At 44.7% G+C, this 25,171-nt stretch overlaps 2 protein-coding genes across 7 annotated transcripts in view; one reads left to right on the top strand and one right to left on the bottom strand.

Moving 5' to 3' along the window:
- LOC139050283 (calcium permeable stress-gated cation channel 1-like) overlaps positions 1 to 25,171 on the top strand; it is a 148,374-nt gene that overhangs the window by 4,947 nt on the left and 118,256 nt on the right. For 5 of the 6 annotated variants that reach the window (XM_070526499.1, XM_070526498.1, XM_070526500.1 and 2 more), the window contains exon 2: positions 2,061 to 2,203. The exons of the other annotated variant lie outside the window; for it this stretch is intronic. The gene's annotated coding sequence lies outside the window, so the exon portion shown is untranslated. The remainder of the gene's footprint in view (positions 1 to 2,060; positions 2,204 to 25,171) is intronic. 6 annotated transcript variants of the gene reach the window in all.
- Positions 1,971 to 24,070, bottom strand: LOC139050835 (prestin-like). The gene is made up of 16 exons (XM_070527623.1): positions 23,850 to 24,070; positions 22,529 to 22,641; positions 20,699 to 20,863; positions 19,329 to 19,484; positions 18,094 to 18,173; positions 15,735 to 15,888; positions 14,970 to 15,083; positions 14,143 to 14,220; positions 13,346 to 13,441; positions 12,221 to 12,327; positions 11,658 to 11,727; positions 10,825 to 10,934; positions 8,215 to 8,275; positions 5,539 to 5,745; positions 4,663 to 4,717; positions 1,971 to 2,146 (listed from the first exon to the last, which is right to left on the bottom strand). The coding sequence occupies exons 1-16, from the start codon at positions 24,031 to 24,033 to the stop codon at positions 1,971 to 1,973; spliced, it is 1,926 nt and encodes a 641-aa protein (XP_070383724.1). The 5' UTR covers positions 24,034 to 24,070.

The following is a 25,171-nucleotide window of genomic DNA, read 5'->3' as shown; positions in this document are numbered from 1 at the left end:
GGCGCAAAGCTCAACCACACAACCACAGAGCTAATTACTGTATTCTGCTTAGCTGCTGGGGTAAATATTAGACAGTGGCGTAATCGTATTCACAATTACGCCGCTGAACAAAAATTTGCACGAGTGGCGAAGCAGGATATGGTGAGTTACTGCAGTTTTAGCTATGCGTTTGTCTGGTTGAGCTCTACAACACCAGGCGGCTTCACCGCTCACGTTTACGCCCCGACCATCCGGTAACCCGCCCAAACCGCTCCCGTTTACCGGATTAGCGTACAAGCTAAACGTCTCTATTTTCTCCGGTTCCGTGAGGTTCCGTTTAACGAAATTCTACTGTAGGATATTCGTGCAACTAACCCTTCCGATGAGTTCACGTGGCATGGTCTGCGAAAGCGGCCGGAGCGCGACCCCTCGTGAGCGAATGTGGTGCTGCGATGACTGCTGAGGAGGAGTGGCTGCGGTCATCGAGGTGAACTAGCGCAGTCGCCAGTGACCGTCTCTGTGCACTGTGACAAGGTTGGCAAATTTTACTATACGAGAGCAGTTGTTATCTGGGGATCATCTTTGCACCATTCTGCTCGTAATGTGCATTTGTAAACAGTAGTGGCGCCGTGCCGAAGTAGCGTGGCAACGGGAGTGCGCTATTACGAATTTTCGTTTGTACGAAATGCAAATACAGCCTGAATCACATAAATAAAAGCGGGGTTACGCATAGTTTTGGCTCGTGCTATATGTAAATACACGGAGCGGTCACAGGTTTCACAGGGGCAGATGAACAAAGGGCAAAGATACGGCCCGAACTCACAAGGAGGTTCTGTAATGTAGCGTGCATCACAAAATAATAGCAATAAAACGGCTCTTCCTACATTTTTTCCATTATACACAGTCTGGAAGAGGTGTCTATTAAACAATATTTTCAAAGGCTTGAAGGAACAAAGGAAATGACACCAAATTATAGCTGTTGGGAGGAGGGGGCGAGAATTAATTTAATGTGTTATTGGAGTTTTAAGAAAATTAGCACGAATTCGGAGGGTGGCCAAAAGAAAAGGGATATATATATATATATATATATATATATATATATATATATATATATATATATATATATATATATATATATATATATATATATATATATATATATATATATATATATATATATATATATATATATATATAAGGAGAAAAAGAAAAACGAAATGCCAAAAAGAAGTTAAGAAAAGAGGAAAAAAACGGAAAGTAAGAGGCATGAGGAAGCTAGAGCCGAGGGCCAAAAAGCTTACTCATTGGTAACGAGGTTCCTCGTTTTTTTCCCTCTGTCTCTCACCCTTTTATTCTGTGTTTTCGTTCGTTTCACATGTTTTTCTTTCTCTACCTAAATACAGAGACTGTTGCTAAAATATGCGGTATCCCTTGGAAAAGCTCGGTCCGCCGACCGAAACTGTTGGGTAAATAAACCAAAGATAACCGAGAAGTTGTGGTTTTTCTAAATACGCTTGGCGCATTGAAAAACCCAGTTACTACAGTGTTTATATATATATATTCTTTCTTGTTATTGCTGCTTTTTTACACACGCATTTTTCTCTTTTCACCCACTCCCCTCCGTATTACCGATGGTCTTCAGTAGAGTAGAGTAGAGTAGAGTAGAGTAGATAGATAGATAGATAGATAGATAGATAGATAGATAGATAGATAGATAGACAGATAGACAGATAGATAGATAGATAGACAGATAGATAGATAGACAGATAGATAGATAGATAGATAGATAGATAGATAGATAGATAGATAGATAGATAGATAGATAGATAGATAGATAGATAGATAGATAGATAGATAGATAGATAGATAGATAGATAGATAGATAGATAGATAGATAGATAGATAGATAGATAGATAGATAGATAGATAGATAGATAGATAGATAGATAGAAGGCACCGCGGCTGCGATGGGAAAATAGGTGACGCGGGAGTCATCTGTAGTGCATTGCCGCAGACTTGCCGTTTGTCTTGTGATGGACATAGGTAAAGCTCGAAACCTTTTTATCGTTCCGCGTGTGCAGGACGGCGTCGTGCACGCTGGGGAAGAACTTGGCCGACGGCAGGACGTCGAGGACGCCGCCCTTTTTGAGCATGCGGAACACAGTCACTGCGAGAGAGGAGACACATTATGCGCATCATGGCCACACACGCAGGCACGGAACGAGTGAGCAGTTTGTCAACCTTACCGGACTCCTGCCCACGTGGCAGGTAGCGCTTTGATGCTATTCGGGTGTGCGTCGCGTCCCACAGCAACAAGTTTGCTTACACTAGCGAGAACACCTGCGGGCGCTCCTAGTTTCTCCCACGACTTCAGGTAATGGAGAGGTCTAGGTTAGGGCACCCAAGCCCTAACCTAACCTATGCCAGCCTAACCTGGCTTTCATAGGCAAGAAGTAGGGGCGACAGTAGTGAGAATACGCAGATCCAGACGTAGAGGTCAGTGCACGCGCAGTACACTGGCCCTTAGTTCTTGCATACGCAAGCCGCTTGTGTCCCCTAAACTAAATCTCTCTAATGTCGCCAAGGGCGATTGAGGATGCAGTTTACAGATCTGCCATATATATTCTAGGTGCAGAGCTGCGAATTTGTAAGCTCCGTGCTTCTATTTTTCTCAAGCTTAGCAATTTATGGAACTTCCTTTTAAGACATCCAGAACTAATTCGAAATTCCGCTTCCACCATTCACCACTACATTTACCACCCACATTAAAATCGGCCCAGTGGTTACGTCAGAAAAGCGTTTCTGTGTTTGACACGTATTTGAATAGGTGGCATCAGAGTTAGATGCAAGCTAAAGCTGCCGCGAAGTGCTTCCGACGATTACCGTAGTGCGTTGAATGCGTAGTATTAAATTAAAAAGAAAAAAAGAAAACAGGAACCATGCCTGCCTTTCGGGAAGCCTTTGAAAATCTCTGAACCAATGGCCGCTGAGTTTGCCTCGTCGCGACTACACGTTCTTAAGTAATTTCCAGCCGACGAGCGGCCACTCTTTATCAACAACACTGATAACGCCGGCGGGAGAAGCTTTGCGGTCAAGTTCAATGCGAAGGGTTAGCCTTCATACTTTTTTGTTTCGCTGACGTCATCACTACGTCACCGCGGGAAGTTTGAAAAGTTTAGGTTTGGTGCGCCACGTGGTGGCACTACCGCGAACTAAACCGTGATGTCCAGAAAAGCTGGATATAATGATGCGGGGCGCAGGTGTACTGTTCCGACATTGAAGGTGGTGTACTGGAACAAGTCTAAATAGTGTAGCGCTTCGAGTACGCCAATCGAGTATGCAAGTTCCAGAAATGGCGTGAAGAGACTAAGGCGGCAAAACAGAGAGATGCCAATCCACGCTCACCACTGCTGACTGCGTTTAAGGAGCGAGCACAATTGCAAGACTAGATGGTATAGACCTCCACTAGTTGTACGTATGTAATAATGCGTGAATAACTGTCACTTGTGTTTTTGATTATGTTATTTCTGTACCCTACTTGCCATACACCCTCAGCAGCGTGCACGAGACGTTTCACGTATACCCCACTGAGGCTCTGTCCCCGATGCAGCCTATCGGACATTCTTTTTTCTCCAATGCAGATAACCAAACCATATTATAATGAACGCTTCACAGAAGTTTGTTCAAGTACGCTATAGGCAAATTCGGGTACAGCGATTCACCGGATAAGTCCAGCTGTTTTTAGCATCTGAGCCTGTTAGTTGTAACAGGGTGCGACTCTAGCAGTGGTACGTTATGCAGGTCAACTTACACGTGTGGTAAGGACATTCACCGCTGCGCATGCTTCACGGGAAACTACGGTCTGATTTTTTCAAGCACTGGGACGCTGTGTGCGACGTTGAAAGGGGAGATTTCTCTATGTGCAGCCAGATTCTAAGTGTGATGAAATATAATTAACATGAATCACACGTCAAAGGAAATGCCCGTAAATGGCAGTTAAGTATCTGCGCAATATATGTGCCCACACATTCTGTCGTGCACTTGTTGAGAAGTGCCTGTGTAAACACATTTGCTGGAGGAAATGTGGGTGACGTTCAGCTATCGCTAATAATGCTTAATAGACCTCGTTCGCTCTCACGAGCAAATTCTGGTTGCCTTTTCTTTAAAAATCTCAAACTTAAATTCTAGTGTTTCATGTGCCAAAACCTACGATCAGGTTATGGGGTACGCTGCAGTGGCTCTGAACTAATTTTGACCACCTGGGGATCTTTAACGCCCGCCCCATGCCCGGTACACGAGCATTTTTGCATTCCACACCCTTCGGGATGTTGCCGCCGAGACCGGGTCCGAACCCACAACCCCAAGCTCAGAAGCGCTATTTCTTTAAGAAAAAAAGTTAAGTACTGAGCTGCCGAAAAGTTGAGCATGTGTCATTGTCGAATGTAACCAGCCGTAGGCGCGTGACATACTTACTCCACCTTTTTTGGTGAACGGTTCAGAAATAGGCCTGCAGTCCCCTTTCAAAAAGGAGGAAGGGGGTCCCCTTTCAGCCGCGTGCCCTGGGACCTCCTTCTGTATACTTATGTAAACATGTATGTCTCCTCCTTATTAAAGAAATAAACCAAACTGAGTTAAGCGAGTTCGGGAATAATTAAAATTTATAGACGCATGTCATATGCTTACCTGAACATGCTGCCATGTAGATGGAAATGCCCATCGTCCTGTACTCCTTGAAGACCTTCGCATGAAAAAAAAAAAAAAAAAAAAACGTAGGACACGGGTATAGATGAATGCATCTCACAGGTAGATGATCTATTTGTAGCATGTGTTAACAGATAATCACTGTGTGCCCTCTAAGTTGATCCGTAACATCCTGCCGTAACCACGAAGGACACATCCTACAGGAAAGATTACGGTTGTTTCCTCGAATCGTGCGAAAGGCTGAGTAAAGAGGCGGTACACTCAAATTATGTTTTCCGAAGATCACATAAACGAAAAGGAAACATAGAAAGGTCACACGGGGCAAAGGAAGGAATCATAAAGGTCATGATCATTTTCATAAGTGTCACGATCATTTTCATGACTGTGCGTGAATTCACACAGTCATGAGTCATAACGTTAAAGAGAACTTTTAGATATACTATACTCGGTGCCACACTAACAATTCGTTACAGTCTCAGCCCACAAAACCGCACTGCATCTCCCGCTGTGCCTGCGCGTTAAAAAAAAAGAAAGCTGTTTCCAATGGCCACCATATTGAAAGTTCACATTCCTCATGACGTCATGGAAATCAGCGAACGCTGATTTCCTCTGGCGCGCATATAAATATTGTCTGAGTTGAACAGCGGTACATTTGTCATTGCACATTTAGGTTGTAACGGACCATAGGAAGCAACACTCTTAGTGAAAATTATTTTTCCGTACTTCATATAAAACAATCTGACGGGAAAAAAATTAAACCTTGGCTATTAGTGGAGTGAACGAAGGGCTACAGGTTTTCCGGTTTGAATTTCGCGTCCGAACCGCAATGCCGATGACTAGCAGGTCACGTGGGCTCACCTCCATCATGGTGTTTATGCTGGTTCCATCCACGAAGCTGACCCGAGAGAAGTCGAAAATGATGTACGAGGGGCGGCCGCCGACCCCTGCGGTGGGCTCCGTAGTCATGTACACCGGCACGGACGCTTTCGGTTCGTACGGCGGGATGCCCGGAATGTTGGATGAGAAGCTGCAGGACGGTTCACGAGTCCTGATGACGTTCCTGGCCTTTTGAGAAGGAGCAGGAGGGAGAGGGAAGGAATAGCTACTGGTTACTAGTTATTGAAATAGAACCGAATAAATTCAGGCACTTACTAACAGCACATTTCAAGAGCTGAGTTATTTTGCCGTGTTTTTGAATGTGTATGCGTCTTTTGTTTTGTTTCCAAGTTGTCCTTGAGCCGCTGTGTCTATCTTAGTGTTGATGCTTCTGATGATGTTAATGTTGAACATGAACCCTGCATTTTGTGTTGCTTTTTGTTGTTACCGACCATTGTATATGTAACGACTGCTCCCCCCCCCCCTTATGTAATGCCCTAAGCCAAGGGCCTTTAAGGGTAAATAAATGATGAAATGATGAATAGTGAGATCAACCAGACGCGCATCCAGTTCGCTACCCTAGACTAATTGAAACATTTTCTGGGACGAAAAGAAAAAGAGAGAGAGGGAAGGAAGCAGGAACTAACAGTGGCGAACACTTGGAGTAGTATATCACGTGTTCCAAGGATCCTAACTTAAGGCTGAGGCCAGTTCTCAATATCTTGGTCTCAATATTCTGAAGCCAGAATGTTTTTCTACCCGAAAAATAATGAAATGTCGTAGGTACCTACGTGCTTTGTGACACGCTAGTAGACTGTCCCCGGAATGACCCAGTATGTACGAGGGCCAATCATAAAGTCTTTGCCCGCACCTTTTATTAGCCGAAATAAGGTACATGCAAGTAATTACAAATATGCGTACTATTCTACGTACCTTACGCTATTTTTTCACATAGTCCCCACACCGGTTCAGACCATTTGTCCCATCGCAGCACTAAATGTCGTCCGTCAGTGACGTACACGGCCTCCCCGAACGCTCATTGTCATGGAAGTCTTGACGCCCTTTTGCAAACTCACAACACCATCACCTCACACTTCTCAAAGCGAGACGCCTTTCCCCATACGTGGGCTGCATTTCCCCGTGGATTTCGAAGTGCACTTTAGCTGCCCATTTATTTTCATCCATGTTTCAAGACGACAGTCCAAGGTGGCGCTTTACCAGCAACGCTGGTATATCGTCATCTTGCAGCGGTTCTTTCTTTTTTTATCCGCGGCGCCGTAGAAGCTTTCTTGCGTTGTTTCATTGTTCTTGCAGGAAAGGGAAGAAAACGAAATCGTCCACACGTAAATGTTTGTTGCTGCCAACACCTACGCACCAGTATACAGGGTGTCTTAGCTAACTTTAGCCAGAGTTTAAATATATATGAATGCCACGTAGCTGGACAGAAACAAGGCAATGTTGTTAGCCTTCACTTGGAGATACTCTATTTTTCTTATTGCGCTTAATTAAATGATTAGTCTTGATTTGTTAATGAACTTCTCGAACATTATAATTAGATTCAATGCGTCAATAATAAAATTGCAGAGTGAAACGAAAAACTCCCAATACAGCTTTCTGTTGCTCGATCCGTGCTACATAATGGTGTTTTTCCGAGCGTGAAAGAAGCCCGGAAAAACGCGGAAAATTGCCGTGCGACTGGTCGCTCGTGGCACTTTGCGTGTTTTCGCGGGCTTCTTTCACGGTAAAAAAAAAACACTTTATGTAGCACGTAGTGAGCAACAGAAAGCTGTATCGTGAGTGTTTCATGTTGCTCTACAATTTTCTCGTTGACGCTTTTCATATAAGTACAATATTTGAGAGGTTGATTAATTGATTAAGACTTATTGTCTAATTAGACGGAATGAAAAAAAAATAATTTGAGTATCTATAATCGACGGCAAACAACATTACCGTGCTTCTGTCCAGCTGCGTGGCATTCGCATATTTTTAAACTATGGCTAACACCCTGCATGCACACTGGTGCGTAGGTGTTGGCAGCAACAATCATTTACGTGAGGAGGAATCCTTTTTTTTTTCCTTTTCAACAGCCTGCAGCCTGTTCGTAAGCTGTAATAAGTTTACGAATAGGCTAAAGCTTTGTTATACGAAGAAGAAACCAAATGCGACATTCTCTTTTAGTAGTGTCGTTAGTTATGCTAAACAACTCTTATGTAGCTACTTTTGTTTGTTCTTTTAGAACTGTTGGTGACTGGAGTAAAATTACAATACACTGAGTGAAATACCGGCAACCTTCTAGTAAAGGAAAGACTCACAAGCACCCGTAGTTTCTGGAAAACCGAGGAGGTAGTATCAGGATCACAATTCTGGTCTCACCGATCGTCGCAGAGATGATGGATCGCGAACTTCGGGAAGTTGCCATGTTAGAACGTCTGCAACACCTTGGCAGCGTCTTTCTTGATTTCACGTGTGTGCTGAGATTTACCTAGTGGTGGTGCACTTTTCGCCATATGGCTTTTTTTGCTCCTCCCGCTTTCCTGAGCGGGGTGGTAAACCGGAGAGTGCCATCGACTGAACTTACCTGTCATCGCTTTGCTTTCTCCAGTTCTCGCAATTTACTTACTACATATTGCTGTACCACTGAAAGCCGGGACACTTTACCTTTGCGCTGCTGGGAATGGTAGCTTTCCTAGGGTTCTTCCACGTGGTCTTTTCCGGGATGCTGCATGATACACCGAAAAAGTAATTCATATATTATTTTACGCCGTATGTTGATGCGAGAGAATGGTGTTCATTTGCATGTATTGAGAATTGCATTGACGTAGGACCAGCAAAGAAACTTTGAACATATTGCTTCAGGCGGTGCACAATAGAACAGAAACGTGTGCAGGGCCGATACCCTATATAGACAAGTGAGGTTATCACTTTGGTTCGGTGCCAGCCAATTCTGTTCGCTTTTTTTTTGCATAAGAGCAGCACATATTCCATGCTGTTTAACAGTTGATAACCAGCTTTGCTGAGCAGCAGCATTTTTAAGCTATCGTATTGTAATGGCCAGCGGACTCACATATGTGCGCTAAGTGCAAGTGTGAAGAGACCAGCAGTCATCTTCTGTGCCACTGTTCTCGCTTTGACAACCAACGTCAGACTCTCCAGTGTGCCTTGAATAGACTGGATGACAGGCGATTTACAGAAGCAAAGATCTTGGGAGCCTGGCCTCACAGTTCATAAGCCCAGAAAGCAGTTCGAGCTCTTCTTCGCTACCTGTAGGCAACAGTCTTGAGTGCCCAACTATAGACATCCTACACCTAACCTAGTGCGTGTGAAAGTGCGGTATAGACTCATGTTTTCGCTCTCTCTCTATCACTCTCCGTTCCCCTCCCCACGTGTAGGGTAGCAAACTGGACTCAGTCTGGTTAACCTCCCTGCTTTTCCTTCTTCCCCTCTCTCTCGCTCTCTCTTAATCTATTCACTATTGCAGTTGTTAATGACCATTTCTAGACTGTTAGTAAAAGTAACTACAACATAAAGAATACCGCGAACATTCCCAGTGGTAGCTGCGCTGGTAGCGCCATCTTGCGACGGTTCGCTGAACCATGACTAATTGGGAACGTTTCTGCGTTGCGTCAGTCCTTTACATCCTGAGATAGGTACAACATGGTCATTTCAACTTGATTGATTGGTTGATTGATTGATTGATTGATTGATTGATTGATTGATTGATTGATTGATTGATTGATTGATTGATTGATTGAAACGTTTATTAGAAGAGATGGCCCGTGGTCTGACATAGGGGTAACTTAATTTCTGCGTGATCTAGTTAGCGACAGCGTCAGTGGATGGAGGCACCAGCGCAGATGCACATGTATGTCTATTGCTTACCGGTATTCCACTACACGTCATGTGCTTAAGAACAGGTTAGAAAATATATACTGTAGATATGTGTCTAATTAATTAAGTACCGTCCATAAATTTAACATTTCAGTGGAATACATTACTCCCTGATGATACACATCACTTATCATTTATTGGACTCCATCACAGGGTGTTCGAGGAGCCGCCAGCTGATGTGATTTTTTTTGCTACATCTTGAAGAGCCGTTACGATTGATCCGGGTCATAATGAAGTTTTCTTTGAAATATTCATCGACTGCTCATGAGAAACAAAGTACTGATGCGCTTACAATGCGTATCTTCTTCCAAGTGGGACTTATAGTGCTTTTTGCCTTCCTCATTGCGACATTCTTTTTTTTTATATGTGGGCCTATAACTTGCGAAGAGGCTGCCCTCCAGATCGCGTTACAACTGGCTCCACCTACTCGAGCATCGTTATAGGGCATAGAAGGCATCTCGTAGTAACCCGCGCGGTTACGCCGAAGGGGATTCAAAATAATTTTTTTAGACCTCTTTGCTTGCGTCGCGTCTTCGGTCACTAGTTTAGCCGCCGTCGACACTTGTTGCATGCGGTGCAGAATCGCGCAGAAATCGCGTAGCCATGAGGAAGCTTTCGCTCGGGAGCTCCTATCTGAATTCATGGTGACTGAGAAATCGTGTTTCCCGGCAACCACAGCACCGCCTTTGATGAAGATTGTTGCATTTATTTGAAAAAGTGTAACAAATATTTAACAAAAGAAAAAAGTTTAAAAGATATTTAATTTAGGCCGTTACTTTTTAGAAAAATTACTTGAAATTACGAAGAAGAAACTCAAGTGCCCAGTGTACAACCCTGAAACTCTGCAATAAAAAAATGTTGCCACAAATATGTAAACTGCACCTAATAACACATCTAAAGCGGGTAAACTTGATGTAGTATACACCCCTGTGAAATGCACCACTAGATTTTGAATAGGAGTTTTATAGAACCTTTGTAAATGTTGCAACAAATTATCTTAAGCTGTAAATTTATACATAACATCGGTTCGCTTGAGATGCTCTAACCGGACGCAGTTTACAGAAATGTGACTTTTGTTTTTGGTGCGGAGGTAAGGGTCGGCAAACTTCACCCTTCCATTTATTTTTTTACCTGTCCAATTTTCACCGTCCTCTGTAAAACCTCACTAGCCCTAAATCAATATTCCGCTTTCTGCAGATTTCGCTAGAATGTATATTTCTCTATCAAATGCAACACATTTTATTCAGGTTGGTAGAGCGTATGTCTTGTGGAAGTATTTCTGCGCTTCACGTGTATTTCAACTGGGAGACTTGAGTTTGGCCAAAAGCTAAAGCTTCCTCTTTAAGACCACCATTTGTTTTTGTTTTATTTTGTGCTTACTTGACGTCAATCCTGAGCTTCTTGGACACTTCGGAACGGAAGTAGTCAGAGTTTGCGAAGTGAATGGGTCCGCCGAAGTGGAACACTTTCACTCCGGGTATTTCAGCTGCCTGCCGAGAAGAAGAGCAAACATCACATACATTTGACAAACTACGTGCAAGAAAGAAGCACGTGCAAAAAAAAGAAGCACATGCAAAACGTGCTTCTTGGCAGTTTTGTACAGGGCGAACTGCACTCAGGGCAAACGTCTCAGAAGCGCTGGAGTGCTCACAGCAGCCGTTTTAGTTTGAAAGGAGGGCCGTCCGAATTAGTATCATTATAATATACGCTTCGGGCATTGCATCGGTTTCGGCAAGTCAAGTGGAAATTGTATAGAATCGGTTGGTAATCATGTGTTCGCTCTAAGAGTGAATGACCCTACAGAGAGAACGCAGCCTGGTTAAAAAAAAGAATCTTCTGAAGATTATTTATCAATATTTAGTCAAAGAAATGCACGTCGAAATTTATACGTGAAGCTAGTAGGATACTCTCAAATTACTTCGTCCACACTTCTTGCCATTACACCAAGTTTACCTCAAGGCTTCACAGATTGCAAATACATTATTTCTATTTGCAGAACGCCGCACAGGGTTGCGAAAATGCTTGTAAGATAACGCATGCTATTACATTTTTATGAGCTTTGAGTGTGCCTAACCTGAAAACGAGCTGAGTGAGTTCATACTTTGTGCGTGGAAGGCTTTACTCCTGGAGAATTTCGGTATCGCTATTGGGAACGTCGATATTGAAGGGATGTAAATGCCAACCGAAAATGTGAGAGCAATTTGGGAACTCACAACGCCGTAGTCCTTCACCGGAACATAGAAGTCTGTGTTCGGGATGCTGCCCAGTAGGCAAGCCTTTGGCCTGGAAAGACAACGATGCCTGTGATGTAGTCGTCTCTAAGCATTCCAGAAAATGCGTAAACGCATACCTCGATTTAACAAAACCCGGTTTTACGGAATATTAAATTTAACCAAGTGCTTTCGACTGGCCGACATATGCGTTGAGCGCAATGCAATAAAACCGTCGAAGCAACAGTGAACTCAAAGCTTAGGAAGCAAACATTAGTACAGCTTCGAGGCACCCCTAGTAGCTAGCTAGATTGAAGAGAATAGGTGGGGTGATATACTGTCGAAAAGAAATGCTGTCGCATGATACAAAAAGCGGCATTGTCTTCTTTTTTTTTATTTCGCCGCTTCCCAAATGGAAAAAAAAATCCAGAGGTACTAGCCGAGGTGGTGTCACGAAATCGATTTAAAAGTGCATGTCAGTGATGCAGTGCTATGCTGTATACTGCAGCTACTGTTATGACAAAAAAACTTTAAAGCCAGTTTCATCCAAATAAGTAGGGACTCACCTTTTGATCTGATAGACTAGAGTGAGTAGTGAGAAGATGATTCCGATGACGAGGCCAAACTGCACATCCACCACCACAGTGGCCAGAAATGAGACCATCCAAATGTTCTGAAAAAAAAAGAAAGAAAGGCGTGATGTGCTCGTAGTGGTGACAGGAGTGGCTCCTGTTCATATACCGCTGGTCCCGCTGATAAAGCACCCGCGTTATCAACGGTATCAGCGGGCCGTGAACAGGAGACGGCAAGAGTGGCATCGAACCGAGAGAAACAAATCGCACCATCAAACCGGCGTGGGTTTAGCGGATTGAGCACCTTATAAGACACTCCGGTATTAGGTTTACAAAGCGACGCGGGCACTGCTACGTTTCATGAGTGACTGGCATCAGTGACCGATTATAAGCGTGGAGTTATGGACATCCGCACGTATTCACACCGATAGTACCTTATTCCCTCCCTCTCCTTTGTTTTCTTCCCTTAAATCCCTTTCCCTGTGTAGGGTTGCAAACTGGACGTGCGTCTGGTTGACCTCTCTACCTTTCCTTACTTCCTTTTCCTCCTCATCGTACACAGTGTTAAGAGAGAGAGAGAAGAAACTTTATTAATGAATGGTCCGGCAGTTTCGTTGTGGTGGCCTCAGGTGGCGGCTCGAAGTCCTTGGACTCGGGCGGCAACTTTGGCTTGCCGGACGGCCCAGCGCTGGTCTGCCAACTCTGAACTTTTGAGAGCCGCCGCCCAGCGGCAACGACGCCAATGGAGAAGGTCCCCGGCGGCCCCCGCAGCCGGTGCGCCGTCAGTCTTAAAACAAAAATAAATTCTCCGGTTCTGCGTGTCAAAACCACAATCTCATTATGAGGCACGCCTTAGTGGGTGACTCCGGATTAAATTAGAACACTTGGGGCTATTTGACGCACACCTAATGCACGGCACAAGAGCAATTTTGCATTTTGTTCCTAACGAAATTATTACAGCCGCCACACCAGGGATTTGATCTCGCGACCTCATGCTTATCAGCGCAATGCTGAATCATTTAATCAACCACGGCAGATTACTCCGTGTTCGTGAGTGTGTCACAGCGTGTATTGTTATGCAGCAATAGTTCTAGAAAATGAATGTGATAGTTCACCTACGCCATCGATCTTCGATATCCTCCAGAAGCGCTGGAAGTCTTTGACTTGAAGGAACACTTTCTTGAGTGAAACGAAAATGATCGTGCAGAGAATGGCCTGGAAGAGAGAGAGGTAGCAAAGTGAGATTCTTAGGCAAGACGTACGACGAGGTTGAAGCGCCGTTTTCTCTGCCGTATTTATCATGTAAAGCCATTTTAACTATGTTTCTAATATGAATAATTTTAACCTTGGGACGTGATTTGTTATTAATGTCACTAGTTAGACATAAAGAGAAACGTTGTCTGTTTGTTATTCTCTGCGCACCTCTTTGTGAGAGTGTATTGTTGCACTACGAAATCTTAATGTTGAATTATTCCAGCACCCTCCCTAGCACTGAGGTCAATATGTATTAACTCGGTACAACATAATTATGCCAGATATCTAGAAAGAGATAACGCTAATCAATTAGAATTAGCTTGCAAATTAGTTTATGCTGAACAGGCAGCATAACTTAAGTAAACCAAATTGCATAAGCTGTGCCAGCTAACGCGAGCTTTTGCAATAGCGTTGCAGGCGGTACAAATATGAATAAATCTGAGTGACCTGATTTGTATTTAAGAATACATAGTCATTCATCAAGATAAACATTGTCTTTCTGTTATTTTATGAGCACCCCTCTATGTGCAGTGTCACTCAGCTAGTTTAATTGAATTTGAATCACATCTGTGAGCATACTTCTCAATGATGAGATAAGGATGTGTAATTCAGGCACAATTGAAGATGTGTAAAAAGTCTGCAGAAAGCGGGAGCCATCTTACCACGGGGAGTTTCTCGAAGTAGGAGCTGAGGCAGGTGATCACGATGAAAATGATGACAGAGTTGACGAAGCTGACGACCTGGTAGGGAGGACAGATACTAAATATATATGTAGTAGTAGTAGTAGTAGTAGTAGTAGTAGCAGTAGTAGTAGTAGTAGTAGTAGTAGTAGTAGTAGTAGTAGTAGTAGTAGTAGTAGTAGTAGTAGTAGGAGCAGTAGTAGTAGTAGTAGTAGTAGTAGTAGTAGTAGTAGTAGTAGTAGTAGTAGTAGTAGTAGTAGTAGTAGTAGTAGTAGTAGTGATAGCCGTGGTGTTCAAAGTTCGTGATTTTTTGTCCCTTCATGCGGAAGAGCCTGCAGTTTTGGTCATTTTTGCGTTATTTATATGGTATCAGGTAGCTTTACCATATTGTAATTTCGCGTGAGGCAAACCCACAATGATGTCCAGCAGTCACACATCGTATGCATCGGGGGCGAAATGCGAAAACACCCGTGTGCTTAGATTTAGGTGCACGTTAAAGAACCCCAGGTGGTCAAAATTCCCGGAGTCCTCCACTACGGCGTGCCTCATAATCAGAAAGTGGTTTTGGCACGTAAAACCCCAAATATTATTATTATTATCGTATGCATCATTGCCCTTTATGAGTTGTTATTCATACATTCACAATGCACGACGCATTCGAGCGTAACAATTCCGGCACATTCTTACGCGTTGAATCGTGACACTTAAAATCGTTGTTTGTCTCTTCATTCGCTACATTCTGTCCTTCTTAAGTGCTTCCATAGAATGCTGCAGGGTAACTGAAACTAATAAACGAAGGTCACACCCACTTGCGTCTTGCCGCCAGCGCCCTCTTGTATGGAACTCCGCGGTACCGACGCCCCTACCGGGAAACAAGCGAAGAATGCGCCGAACAGATTGCACGCGCCCAAGGCCAGGAACTCCTGGGAAGAGTGAAAGGAATAGACAATACCAACCATCTTCATCGCCACGATCATTACCAACGGCACTGTTCAAGCAGTGCTGCCGTTCATTGCTGCCGTACTACCAAGCACTATGTAAGAAAGCCTCGGCAAGTTTGCGCAGAGAGAGAGATAGAGAGAGAGAGAGAAATTATTTATGTTTTGTAGGGCCAACGCTTGATCGAAACACAAGGAAAGAGACGTACACGTATTGTGTCTCTTTTCACGTGTGCTTTGTCTGAGTGATGGATCTACAAAATCTTGACTACGGTGTCCCAACCAGCCCAGGCTTCTGTTTTATTGCAGATAAATGAGATGCGAAAGGCTGGGAGGTTGACCGGAAGAGAACCATCCTGTTTATCATTCCATACTAAGGCGGTGGGGGGGGGGGGGAGGGGGGAGGGCAAGAGTGAGTCAGATTGATGGGAAAGTCCGTGCAATGCATACAGCATGTCTCGTCCCTCAATCGCATGCAAGGGGTGTCAGCAGGACGCGGAAAATGTGATCTCGCGAGGGACTTAACTCACATCCCGGAGAATATTCGTGCAATCCGAAGGACGCACGCTGGCTGCCATTGGCAGCCGCTGACGTACGATCGAGTGGGCGCACCGCGATCGCTCGGCGTTCACGCACCTGGTTCGGGTCTATGGCGTAGTTGTGCTTCCTGGAGAATATGCGGCCCAGCGAGACGGTGATGGCGTAGCTGACCACCGACACGGCGAGGGCCGGTGCCGCCACGCGCGACAGCAGTTGCATTGAGAACACCGGCAAGTGTGGCCTGGGCATTCTGCGAGGGAGAAACGCGTGGCCGAGCTTACAGAGCGTACTCCTTGACTTCGTCCACTCATCGGAGAGAGAGTGAGAGAGGAAAGGCAGGGAGGTTATAGTACTCCTCGACTTCGTCCACTCATCGAAGAGAGAGAGAGGAAAGGCAGGGAGGTTATAGTACTCCTCGACTTCGTCCACTCATCGAAGAGAGAGAGAGAGAGGAAAGGCAGGGAGGTTATAGTACTCCTCGACTTCGTCCACTCATCGAAGAGAGAGAGAGGAAAGGCAGGGAGGTTATAGTACTCCTCGACTTCGTCCACTCATCGAAGAGAGAGAGAGGAAAGGCAGGGAGGTTATAGTACTCCTCGACTTCGTCCACTCATCGAAGAGAGAGAGAGGAAAGGCAGGGAGGTTATAGTACTCCTCGACTTCGTCCACTCATCGAAGAGAGAGAGAGGAAAGGCAGGGAGGTTATAGTACTCCTCGACTTCGTCCACTCATCGAAGAGAGAGAGAGGAAAGGCAGGGAGGTTATAGTACTCCTCGACTTCGTCCACTCATCGAAGAGAGAGAGAGGAAAGGCAGGGAGGTTATAGTACTCCTCGACTTCGTCCACTCATCGAAGAGAGAGAGAGAGGAAAGGCAGGGAGGTTATAGTACTCCTCGACTTCGTCCACTCATCGAAGAGAGAGAGAGGAAAGGCAGGGAGGTTAACCAGATATCAGTCTCCGGTTTGTTACCCTACACTGGGGATGGGAGATAGGGATTAGAAAGAGGACAGAGAGGGAAAGCGTTAAAAAAAACACGCACACACGGAGACACACACACATGAAAGGCGTTCCAGTTAAAGACGTTCACAAGGGCCTGTATATCACGTCTTTTTCGCATAGCGTAATCGTGCTAGAGTAAATAGTTCTAGGTTAGGGGACTCAAGTGGCTTGCGTGCGCAAGAACTAGGGGCGACGGTACTGCGCATGCTCACACCCGGACGTAGGAATCTGCGCATGCGCAGTACCGTGGCCCCTATTTCGTGCGTACGCAAGCCGCTTGCGTCCCCTAACCTTAACCTCTCTAATGTGTGTAGGAACGTGGATGCAGCTTGCACACAGGGAAAGCGCGAGTTCAGAACAAGTTCTGGAATCTCGATGGCCGATGCGTTACGCGGGCACACGGACGTTAGCCAACAGAAGCCGAATGCAATCCAAAGGACCTTTTTGATTTTTTTAATGTATCAGTACTCCTGGCCGATGGCCAACAGTATTGATAAATAAAAGAGATGTTAAGCTAGCTTTCTCGCGAGGCAGTTTGCCAGGCTAACGATGGCGCTGTAAGTTCGCAATCGGCGTGTGCGAGCACACTGCACTTATGACATGAGAAACGTAGATGTTGCTCTCTTGATGAAATCATGCGCAAGAGACAAAGCTCAGTATGTGTGCAGCTACCACTTCGCCTTCATTCGAACCTTCATTGGCGCCGCATTTAGTTGCGCAGTTTTGAAAAGCAAAAGCAGAGAATCGCACATTCAAATTAGGAAAAAGATCCATTAAGAACCATGCTGTGGTAAAAGAAGGAACGCGTAAGGCTTCGCCGGCGTTCTCTGTCAAAATAATGGAATTTCGATTCTCTTGCATGACGCCATGGCTCAGAACGCACATGCGTCTAGGAAGTGGTTTTCACGCGGGACTGTGCTTTTGACTTGCGGCCACACTGTTCCTCCTGCCGACGATGCAGCCTTCCGAAGAACGTGGAATGAGGAGACGCCGCATTCTGCACCACCTCACACGTCCTATTAAATATCGTTTCCGAGCACATGTGGTGTGGTGTCAAGGAGTGTGCTTGCGTGTAAGCATGTGACGAACTGCGCATACATTTACGCATTTACACTGCGCATTTACGGACAAGCTGCAAAAGGGTTATTCCGTTGAGCTCACCGCAAGCAAACAAATGAGCAGAAAATAAACAGGCAACCGATTCAAGTGGCATTGTTTTACATTACAACATACAAGGCGCACCCTATAATAGAAAAAAAAAACCTTGATGTAGAGTGTCTGCCGATGCCGACAGCGAATTTCCGCCAAATGTATTGCCTCAGTAAAGAAAGAAAGGAGGCTGTTGGTGCACGCTCATAGTTTTCTCGCATTATGTTTTCTGGCGGAACAAAATGAATAGGGAAAGGGACGACACAACGGCGACCCGCTCCGTTATTGACTCATGGAGGTACTTACTCGTGCGCGATGTGATCAATGACGCTCATGTTGTAACCTTCGAGGTTTAGATGATGTGACAACAGTGTGCCGAGAATGACCTGAAAAGGAAAATTATGTGTTTCTATAAATGTTACCGTGTTTATGGAGCGTTACGTGATCTGAAATCGTCTTTACAAATTGGAAGGCGCATGTATATTATGCCATCAGCGTATGTATGCACTGATAATAAAAAGGACAGCGCTTCGTTTCGAAAGCGGCAGTTCACGGTACACTTATGCTGCTGCCAAGACTCCAAATTATATATGTTTACAGCTTTATATCCATTAAAAGAGTACATACATTACATTAGAAAGTTTTTAGCTTGTCCTAAACATATTACGACTTACGGATTACCCGAACCCTCGATGGCAGTTGCATACAGTGACATAGAGTTACTCTTAAGTAGCGTACAGTAGCAAAACAGGTATCGACATCATATGACGCTTTGTGCAACTACAACAGATTTTAATTATTCTTGTGTTGGGTGAATGTTGCCGTAGAACGAAAGTCATTAAAAGACTGCGAGTTAACAATCATGTTGCTGTGAGCGCTTTACACCAGCAGTGAAGTAGAATATGATAAGTCAATGCAGCATTAGTTTTGCACGACCTGTGGTTAAATCTGCGTCGCGAGATGTTGCTTCTAGCGTTGGTGTTGCGGTAAACCTCTCGGGTAGCACGGGGTTCCGCAAACAGTAATACTTTTAAGCACAATCGAAAACTATCCATGTCAAACATGCCATTTTCCCGTTACATGAAGTATAAAACCGTGTAATACCTAAAAATTAAATATTGCAAGCGCCGAATTTGTTTTTGCAAACCAGTCGCATCACTCCATGGCGTGTTTCCGGCCCCGCAATCACTTCCGGCGGATGCAGCTTACAAATGCATAGCCTTAAAGATCTGTTTTGTTTTCTAATCAGAGGCAACCGTCGCTAGAGCGTGGGTCTGGACATCATATATCACCGCCTTGTCAAATTTGCTGTATTTTCTGTTGTGGTTGATTCACGGGACAGTCACGCCCTCTCCGACTGGCTCAAATTACGCCGACGTGGCGGAATTCGGCAACATGGCGTTATATGACATTGCCTGACATGGCATAATTTGACGATTTTTGAAGTCAAGCTGCGGACCCTAGTTAGGAGCTTTGGAATGGTATACTATACCACAAAATCGAAGCTGCCGGGCTAGATGTTGTTAAGAGAGAAAACTCACAACAGCCATTTCGATGGGGAAGGGTATACCGATCTTCTTGAGCAGATGTGGATCCACCAGTATCTTGATGAGAAGCATGATGACGAAGCTAGTTGCGGACAGCGCGAGTGTGGGTAGATGAGTCTCTGCTATGCGATGAAAGAAGTCGATGTAGCCCTAGAAAGCGAGCAGTAAAAGCCTGTAAAAATTCATCAGCTGAAAAACAAATTGCAAGAAACCTTCTTTCTATAGTGGATGTCGCGTACCAACATGTTAAAGCAGTTCAGCATGTATTTACACTAAAATGTGTGACGAGTATGCTTTACAATATTCTACATGCCTATTTATTTCGAGTATGCTCAAGACCAGAAGGCAACTACACGGAGGAGTGGTGAAATCAAATTAAACAGACGTCTTTAAAGTTAACGAGAAATATATATGGCACACGACATTTTGGCTATGTTTTTTTTTTGCCTCTTTCGCGTCTTTGTTCTGTTTATGCCACTGCACGACGTTTGAGTTGGTAGTCGGTGTCTGTGCTGTTCTCGTTCCTCCTTGTGTGCGAGCTTGCAAGCCTGTTTTACAGTTGGACTGGGTCTGCCGTACTTTTTTAATGCGATTAGCAGTGTTCGAGAAATTCATCCAGTTTGCGGTCTGTCTGTCTGTCTGTCTGTCTGTCTGTCTGTCTGTCTGTCTGTCTGTCTGTCTGTCTGTCTGTCTGTCTGTCTGTCTGTCTGTCTGTCTGTCTGTCTGTCTGTCTGTCTGTCTGTCTGTCTGTCTGTCTGTCTGTCTGTCTTGTCTGTCTTGTCTGTCTGTCTGTCTGTCTGTCTGTCTGTCTGTCTGTCTGTCTGTCTGTCTGTCTGTCTGTCTGTCTGTCTGTCTGTCTGTCTGTCTGTCTGTCTGTCTGTCTGTCTGTCTGTCTGTCTGTCTGTCTGTCTGTCTGTCTGTCTGTCTGTGCCACTGTTCAATGAACCTCTTTCGCGTCAACTCGGATCACTGGGTATGTGACACTGGGTGAGTGCCACTCGTCATTGAATCGCTTTCAACGCGAAGTTGGCTCAGTGGGTAAGGGACACTGGTTATGCGCCGCTCTTCAATGGCGAAAAAAAGACTACTTTAAATTTTATCCACTGCTGGGCGGAATGCAACCGGTGCCATCTGTATTCAAACACGCGCTATGCGCGAACTTCGCAGCGGCGTCGCCAGATGGCGCAGCATGTTCAAAGAGAAGCGCGAGAGAGGAGCCCCGCTTCTATACACGCGTCATACATGACCTGTTTCGGCGTTAACGCAATACGCTGTGTCGCTACCTCGCTTAAATTCTAATCGCAACAACGTCGACAGTTGTACTGAGATGTTTCTGCCGAAATGTTTTATTTTTCATGTCACACCTTGATGAGATGGAAGGGGCCAGAGTAGACGGTGACGTTGATGCCGAACAGTCCTGGCAGCTGGCTGGAGCCGATGTGCACCGAGACACCGGCTGTGAAACCACTAACAAGCTGCTCGGAGAGGAAGACGCTCAGGCTGCCCAGCCGAAGCATGCCGAACAGCAACTGCGTAATCAAAAGCACAGGCAGAAGCCACATAAAATAGCCGTATTCGAAATAGCCGTCAATACTTATCCAGAGAAACCTGGTGCATTAGAAAGAGTATTACATTTCGTCAGAATGTTCACCCTGCAGAGGCGAAAGGTCTCCGATAATGAGTTCCGAGTCCTAAGATCCACCAGATCTAGCAAACTTAGTGTGTTCTATGCCTTTTCCTTCAGAACATGCTTCAAGCTTTAAATCTTTCTTATTCGTTTAAGAAAGTGACCTAATTGGCAAGCTCTAGCATCATTACATCCGAACTATCACCTTTGCATCACTTGTACATTGCATGATGATACATTTTATTGCCACTTTTCCCATTCTCCTGTCCTCCTTGCCAGATGGTCTTCATGTCCCTGATCACTTTTTCTCTGAAGAGTAACCTGTAGATGGCTACCTACACGCAGGCCGAGTTCATTTATGAATTATGAATAACCCTCGTTTAATTTCCTTATACATATAGTTTTCCCGAAACATGAGTGAGACGTAACAGAAAAAAATACCTTTAGCATGAAATTTTCAGCCACATCTGGCCGCCCGTCATGATTGCAAATTGCACTTCCTCCTAGATATTTCTGTCATAGACAATGCGATTTTTTTATGAAAGGAACTGAAATATTAGTTACGAATAGATTTGAAATTAGTAATGATTTAATGGTCTTATAATACAACAATGAACACTAATTATCAGCACTGAAATGGAGCACTACGTTGGTGTTTACGTCAAGCACGGTAATATCTCTGGAAGCAAGAGTTCTTAGTGCTGTACTCCGCAATAGAGTGACGCAAGGCATTTCATTTCGTCAAAAAAGAATAGCATTCGCATTTAGGACTCCCTGCACATTTTTACCTGGCTGGCCGCTTCTTACAGAACAAGCAACATTGTGCGGGATTCTTTGCGGAGGCATCATCATCATCATCCTCATACGCCTGATGACGATGATGATTATGCCTCCGCACAGAATCCCGCACAAATTTGCTTGTTCCGCTGGAAGCAACCATAAGATCCCGCGCAAATGCCGCACGGAGGCCACATCAGGAAAGATTGTCGTGTTCGCAGTTAGGATCCTGCTGCTACCGCTATAAATTGGTTCAGAGCCTAAAGAACAGATGAAATCTTTTTTTTTTTTCTGGTTGTGATCTCGTCCACCCGTCGAAGCACAGAAGACACAGAGGGCGAGAAATTGGCTCTTGCCTGCTCAGAAGAAAATACAAAGGAAAGTCAAATAGGTTAAACAGAGGTAGTTACGGTTGGTTACCTTGCACTGGGGGAACAGATGCAAATATTTAGAGTGATAGAGCGTAAGAGGACACAGTAAGGCAGGAGCAAAACACAGGTACAGCGCGTGCACATAGACCAAACGGCAGCAGAGGACAATCTTTAAGTCTAACTTGTCGGCCCATAGACTTTGAGAACTGTAGCAGCGCAGGTATAGCTTTCTTCACGGAGTTACTTTGGCGACCCTGGCCGAAGATGTTTTGTGCTGATAGTAACGTCTGCTAAGAAGAGTAATACGCGGCAGAGGAGCCGTCTGATCCTAGCACGCAATCTTGCAGTGGTGCTAACTGTGTTGTGCACTGAGAACGACATGACCAAAACTGTCAAGTGCACTCGTGACCCGGCTGTACCTGATAAAGGCCCACGAGAAAAGACAATGACGTGGCAACTTCAGCGGCGGTGTACTCGTTCTTGTTTTCTTCGACGAGGTTGCCAGTCATGATTGAGACCACAGCAAAGGCACCTGGAAGTGAGAAACAAGGAACAAGATGGCAGAGTGTGGGCGTAGGCCAGTTGGTTATTGATGATTCTGGGAGCTAACCGCAAGAAAACACGGGTCTTGAAGAAGGGGACAGCAACCACTTCGTTGTCCCTTTCTTCAAGACCCGTGTTTTCTTGCGCTAACTTCCCAAAATCAAGGAACAAGAGCTGAACAAAAAATGATGTATTGATATCTTGGCGGGGCAGGGAAACAACTCAAACGACGATAGACAGAAAAAAAAATCTGTTGAACGCGCTGACTCTCAACCGAATTTACCCAGAAACAAACATGCGTACAAAGGAAGAATTGAAGGCCACACAGAGAAAGCAGCACTGGACGTGCACAGGTATCGAATGTATTAATATTAATTATGTATCGAAAATAAAAAAGAAGGCAATCGTGATTTGTACAACTAATGGAATTCTTCCACGTGAAGAATCGCTGACGATTGACATACTTACGTCGGTGACTAATTTTTCTATGTAAGCCCTCATAAATCTGTAATTCGTCTCGTAAGGTAGCTATCTCTAGATAGGGATAACGAGGGAACTATTGCTATGTCTCAGCTAACTCTCTTGTCAGCTGGCTTGCGCGTTTGTGTACGGATAGCTGTATTCGCGGCAACACTTTCCTAACTTTAAGAGGAAGTTACACTTTGAGGCCAGCTCCGATAGCCCTGATTCATGTACATGTAGAATGCAGAAATACCCTCATAGACAACCGCTGGACCCATTTGAAATAGAATTTGTAGAATTTTTTGTTACAATGCTCGCAACCATTTTGGAAAGGTCGTACTTACAAATCGGTGCTATTTTATACAGCGGTATACGGCGCATCAATTTTGTATGCTTTTGATGTCTCAAAAGGTGCAGGTCACAGAATTGTGATATCACTTTATTTTATTGCTAAATCAGAGTTCCAACCTTGATTCTTCAACTTCCATACTTCTTAATTTTACAATTTTCGTGAAATTTCGTAAAAAGATAAAGAAACGACTAAGGGCCTGAATAATAAAAAGGACTTCGACAGTCAATATATTCGCTTTTTTTTTTCGTTTGAATGCAACAAACGTCATGAAAACCTCTGCAGCGGTTGCCTAGAAAAATGATTTACCCTTTGTCATGTATTAAGATGCGTGTTCCTTAGGCAAGCCTTAATCCTGATCTTACCTGGAGAAGTGTGCCACTCACCTATAGAGGCGTGCCTGGAGGTGCCGAAAACTGCGTACATGAGCATGGGAAAGAGTGACGTGTACAGGCCGTAGATCGGTGACACCCCGGCCAGCAGGGAGTAGCCGAAACCTGGGAAGAAGTGAACGCGTTGGAAATGTAGACTCTTAATCTCGTTTCCAAAGTGTTCCACTAAATGGAACATTTTTTTTGCAAATATGTTCCCCTTAGTTGGCAAAGGCTTCGCAGAACGAGACTAATATGTTCCACTTACTCAGTAAAACTTATGTAGAACGACTGTAAGAGTGGTATACAGTATAACAGCGACAAGAACCTCGACCGGAGGAAGAGCCGGCGCTGAAGAACATTTGACCCGCATGGGTTCCTTGTTAGGAAATGGAACATTATTGCAAATATATTACTCTTAGTCGGTGGAGCCTATGTGTAACGAGATTAGGATGCTTCACTTACTTAGTGCAACCTATGTGGAAAGAGTGTGGCGCAGGCCACTGACAGTGGAGAACAGAAGCCGTGTTCATTACAGAAGCACAGGCAAGATAAAAAAGCAAAACAAAGCAACCTTGATTACGCGTTGCGGCTGTCATATATTCTGTACAGACATGTCAATGCATTCGTTTGCTCTGTCCTAGGTATCGCGTTTGCAGTCAGATTCTCACTCGCATCTTTCCAGCCAAGAAATTAGGCTCTCCACAGTATTTAAGGACAGCCACAACTGCTTAACGAAATAATGCCAGCGCAAACCAAGTCAAGGATAAAGGAAGCGAGACACAAAAGGCTCGCAAATGTCGCCCTTCTATGTCTTTGTCTTGGTTTGCCCTATTACTCTTTCGTAATGCGCCAACATGCCCAGTCTGCTCTCGTAGTATCTACCAATTTTCAGGTAGCATACGAGGGTTCATTGCCCTGTTGCTTGTTCCCAAAGTTGACCTCCTACGGGACGCAATGGGTCAAAAGAATGTTCCACATCCGCACCATGGTCCCGTGTGGGGCTGGCATATATAGCACTCCCAGGGTCAAGTCGTGTGCTCATACGTAAAAAACCTCGTAAACGTGGATGCGGGAAGAGCCGTCGCCGTAGCTCAATTAGTGAGGGCATCGCATGCGTAATGAGGAGGGTGCGGAGGTAGCTCCCACCGGTGCAAGTAATTGTTCTTTTCTTTTTTTTCGTACACTCATTTCCCTTTATCTGATAATTTCTACATTTCAATGAAAACAACAAATAATTCCCCCTATGCTTTCCTGGCTTTATTATTCGTTAGCTTCGTATTGTTGTGACCAACGATGAATATGCAGAAATCATCGGTGAAAGTTATCAATGTAGG

The sequence above is a fragment of the Dermacentor albipictus genome, chromosome 10 (assembly GCF_038994185.2).
Source record: "Dermacentor albipictus isolate Rhodes 1998 colony chromosome 10, USDA_Dalb.pri_finalv2, whole genome shotgun sequence".
Classification (NCBI taxonomy): Eukaryota; Metazoa; Arthropoda; class Arachnida; order Ixodida; family Ixodidae; genus Dermacentor; species Dermacentor albipictus.
The sequence above is the reverse complement of the archived record's forward strand: the minus strand, read 5'-3'. Positions and strand labels throughout refer to the sequence as shown.